The 3,301-nt window shown below is 55.5% G+C and overlaps 1 protein-coding gene across 1 annotated transcript in view; it reads right to left on the bottom strand.

Moving 5' to 3' along the window:
- The window catches only part of CELF5 (CUGBP, Elav-like family member 5), a 119,274-nt gene that overhangs the window by 20,314 nt on the left and 95,659 nt on the right, over positions 1–3,301 (bottom strand). The window contains exon 3 of the mRNA XM_011967449.1: positions 1,789–1,872. Coding sequence (XP_011822839.1) covers positions 1,789–1,872 — 84 coding nt within the window. The remainder of the gene's footprint in view (positions 1–1,788; positions 1,873–3,301) is intronic.

The raw sequence follows: 3,301 nt of genomic DNA, 5'->3' as shown, positions 1-3,301 counted from the left end.
CAGCAGAGTGGAGGCGGCAGGGCAGGAAGACGCGGCGCCCGGGCCCTGCCGGCTCCGGTTCTGCGCGTGCGAGGGAGGACCCAGCCGCGCCCTTTCCCTGCCCCGGATCTCTCCACCCTCCCACGGGCCCTGCACGGTCCCATCTCCGGGCGTTTGCCCAGGCGGCGCCCCCGCCTGAAATGCCCTCCCTGCAGTCTTCTGGGGTCTCTGCTCCACTGCTCCCCCTCCAAGCGGAGATGACCTTTCCCTCTGGTGCACTCAGAGAGCCCGCACCGAGTACTAGGACTAGGAGCTGCCTCGCCGGGCCTGGGTCCCGTCTGTCTTTCTGTCTGCCCCCCGGACCTGCCAGGCGGAGGTGGGCACTGATGATCCCCGCACTTTCATGGTGCCCAGCAGAGGCCCCTGCCCAACTTTGTCGGGATCAAGAGGGGCCAGGCAGTCACCATCTGTGGAATAGAGGGAGGGTTCACGTGCTCATAGGACCAGGGGCCTTGGCAGGCTGGACCCCCTGACGGGTGGGGCTGGGCTGGGCCAGCCTCTTCTGTATGAGCTCTGCCCCCTTGGGTAATTGCATGCTCCCTGGTAATGGGGAACGCGGTGGCTTCATCTCCCAGGGACGGTGAGCTGGGTTACTATGGAAACTGCTCTCGGCAGCTGTCACTCATGGGGTTGGGAGGGAGAGAGAGAAAGCAGCAGAGAGACTGAGAATCAGGGAGAGAGAGGGACAGATCAGAGAGAGCACACGCGAGAGAGACTGTGTGAGACGGAGAGAGAATAAGAGGGATGAAGAGACAGAGAAGATACAAAGGAGAAAGAGATACAGAGGGAGATAGAGAGAGAGACAGAGAAATAGAGACAAAGATGGAGACATACAGACCCCACCTCGCTACTCCCTGTCCCACGCTGGCAGCCAGGGTGGAGAGTGTGAAAGGGGCTCCCATCCCAGAGGGCCTTTACTGGGCTCCTACATATACCTAGGCGTCCTAACACTCTTGCCCCACACCTCCACTCAACTAAGTCTGGCTGCCCTCTTTCAGTCTCTGCTTGAGATGGAGAGGAAATATACAAAGTTCCAAGAATGACTAGCTTTGGGTCCCATGGGAACAACCGAGTATGCCCCTGCCATGGGCACGCCCTGACACCAAAGTCCAGCCCCACACAGACACCACTGACCCCAGCCTGCATGTCTGCCCACATGCCCAGCCTAGAACAGTCACGCACATATGTGCAAACACACCCATGCACCGGCTGGGCACACGCACATACACACAAGCAGGAAGGCATCCCCACCACACACCACACAGGTGTGCTTATGTGCACCAGCTGCAGAAACACAAATGCACAAGTGCACGTACTCACACACATCTGCACACAGGCATGCCAGGTGTGCATACTCATACACACACATTTAAGCATGCACACACAAACACACAAACACATTTGCACACAGAGACCCCAGAGAGCAATCCACAGCCCTTCAGGCCCCCATCGTGTGTGTCTGAAGCCCCCCAATTATTGTACCCTGGAGGGAGTGGGGTATTTGTAACTCAGGGGAAGGCAGCTGGACCTGTCTAGACCCTGCATCCTCCCTTGGGAACTATGGACATAGCCCCTTCTGCTTTCTGGAACCTGCCTCTCCCCCCACTAAGGGGGTGTGTGAGCAGGCATGCGACTGCTGCATGCTTTGGGGCAGGAAGACCAGTCCCAGATCCACAGGCCTCGGCCACTGCCCCTTTGAGGGAGAGAGGAAGGAAGAGATTTTCCTTCTTCTCCCATTCCTCCGCCAACCCCCAGCCAGGCAGCCACGGAGAGATGACAACTACCTCCACGGCTTTCGCTGTCCGCAGGCTTCACCTGGATTGGCCGCGCCATCTGCAGAGAGAGGGGGAAGGGGAAAGTCAAGCTCAGGAGTGGGGGTGTGGTGGGCGGGGGTTTTGCCTGAGCTCTGTGGGACAGCCCTGCCCACCTCCCACCACCAGCCCTCAGCACCCCACCACCCCACTAACACCCCAGTCAAAGCAAATGACACTTGGTCCCGCCTACAGCAGAAACTGTGTGACGAACTCTTAGCCCTCAAAATCCAACAATATTCCTTCCTCCAGGAAGCCTCCTTGCTTCCCCAAATGTGATAGGCCCAGTTCCTCCGGTCCCTTTATATGATGTGACTTTGCAGTTCCTACCATCAAAAACTAGAGTCTATTTTCCCACTCCTGGCACCTGAACTTGGCCAAGTGACTGGCTGTGACCCATAGAATGTGGTGGAAGTTAAGTTGTGGGAGTTCTGAGCCTAGGCCTCAAGAGACCTTGTAGCTTCCACTCTTGGAACCCTGAGACTGCCAGGTGGATAAGCCCAGGAGGAGGAGGGGCCTCATGGAGACAGAGGCCTCTCTGACAGTCAGCACATGGGAGTGAGGCCACCCTGACCCAGCTAAGCCCAGTCAAGTCTCAGCTGACTGCAGCTGCTTGAGTGACCCCAAGAGAACCAACAGAAGAACCATCGAGCTGAGCCCAGACCAAGCTTTGCAGAATCGAGAACAAATACAAAGACTGGAGTAGTTTGTTACTCAGCAGTGCTGACTGATACACCAAAGTAGCTACATTTAGCCACATCTCCCAGGAGCTTTGGGTGGGGACATACCTGAGTGAACCAGCCTGCCGTCTGGATTCATTGTTCTAGACACTTTTGTCCCACACCCCAGGCATTGAAAATGATATTTAATGAAACAAAAAATTCTCCCTTGCACCAACTCTCACAACATACCAAGTCCTAGGTATGAGCTATTTTGGATATTTGAGAACAGGCTCCAGGGATGTGAGAGTTGGGGAGGCATTTGCATCTCCACTGGTCCTGGGACACAATCCTTCTCCCAACCTGATGTCTGTGGCAAACTCCTATTCAACCTTCAAAACCCATCTTAAAAGCCCCCATGCAGGGACTCCTCCCACTCTTTTGGGCTCCTTCCTCCCTATCCCTCAGGCTGGAAGTGTCTATGTCTTGCTCTGTCTCTCTCCAGACAGGGGACTACAGCATCTCCCCACATGGGGAAGGACACATGGAGGAACTGGAGAAACCTGCTGAACAGAGCGGGCCAGAAGGAAGTAGCCAACTTCCACTAACAGAGAAAGGCGTCTGGAATGGGAATGAGTGCTACTCTCAGACCTTCTTCCAAGTCAGAAAAACTTGAAATAGATCCCCACATCCCCTGAGCCCTATGGGTTCCAAAGTGCTCTGTCTAATCATCTGACTTTTGAGTTTCAGCAGAGAATGCACTTGAAAAAGTGCCAGGTTTTCCTTTCCTTT

The sequence above is a fragment of the Mandrillus leucophaeus genome, unplaced genomic scaffold (assembly GCF_000951045.1).
Source record: "Mandrillus leucophaeus isolate KB7577 unplaced genomic scaffold, Mleu.le_1.0 Scaffold8, whole genome shotgun sequence".
Taxonomy (NCBI): Eukaryota; Metazoa; Chordata; class Mammalia; order Primates; family Cercopithecidae; genus Mandrillus; species Mandrillus leucophaeus.
The sequence above is the reverse complement of the archived record's forward strand: the minus strand, read 5'-3'. Positions and strand labels throughout refer to the sequence as shown.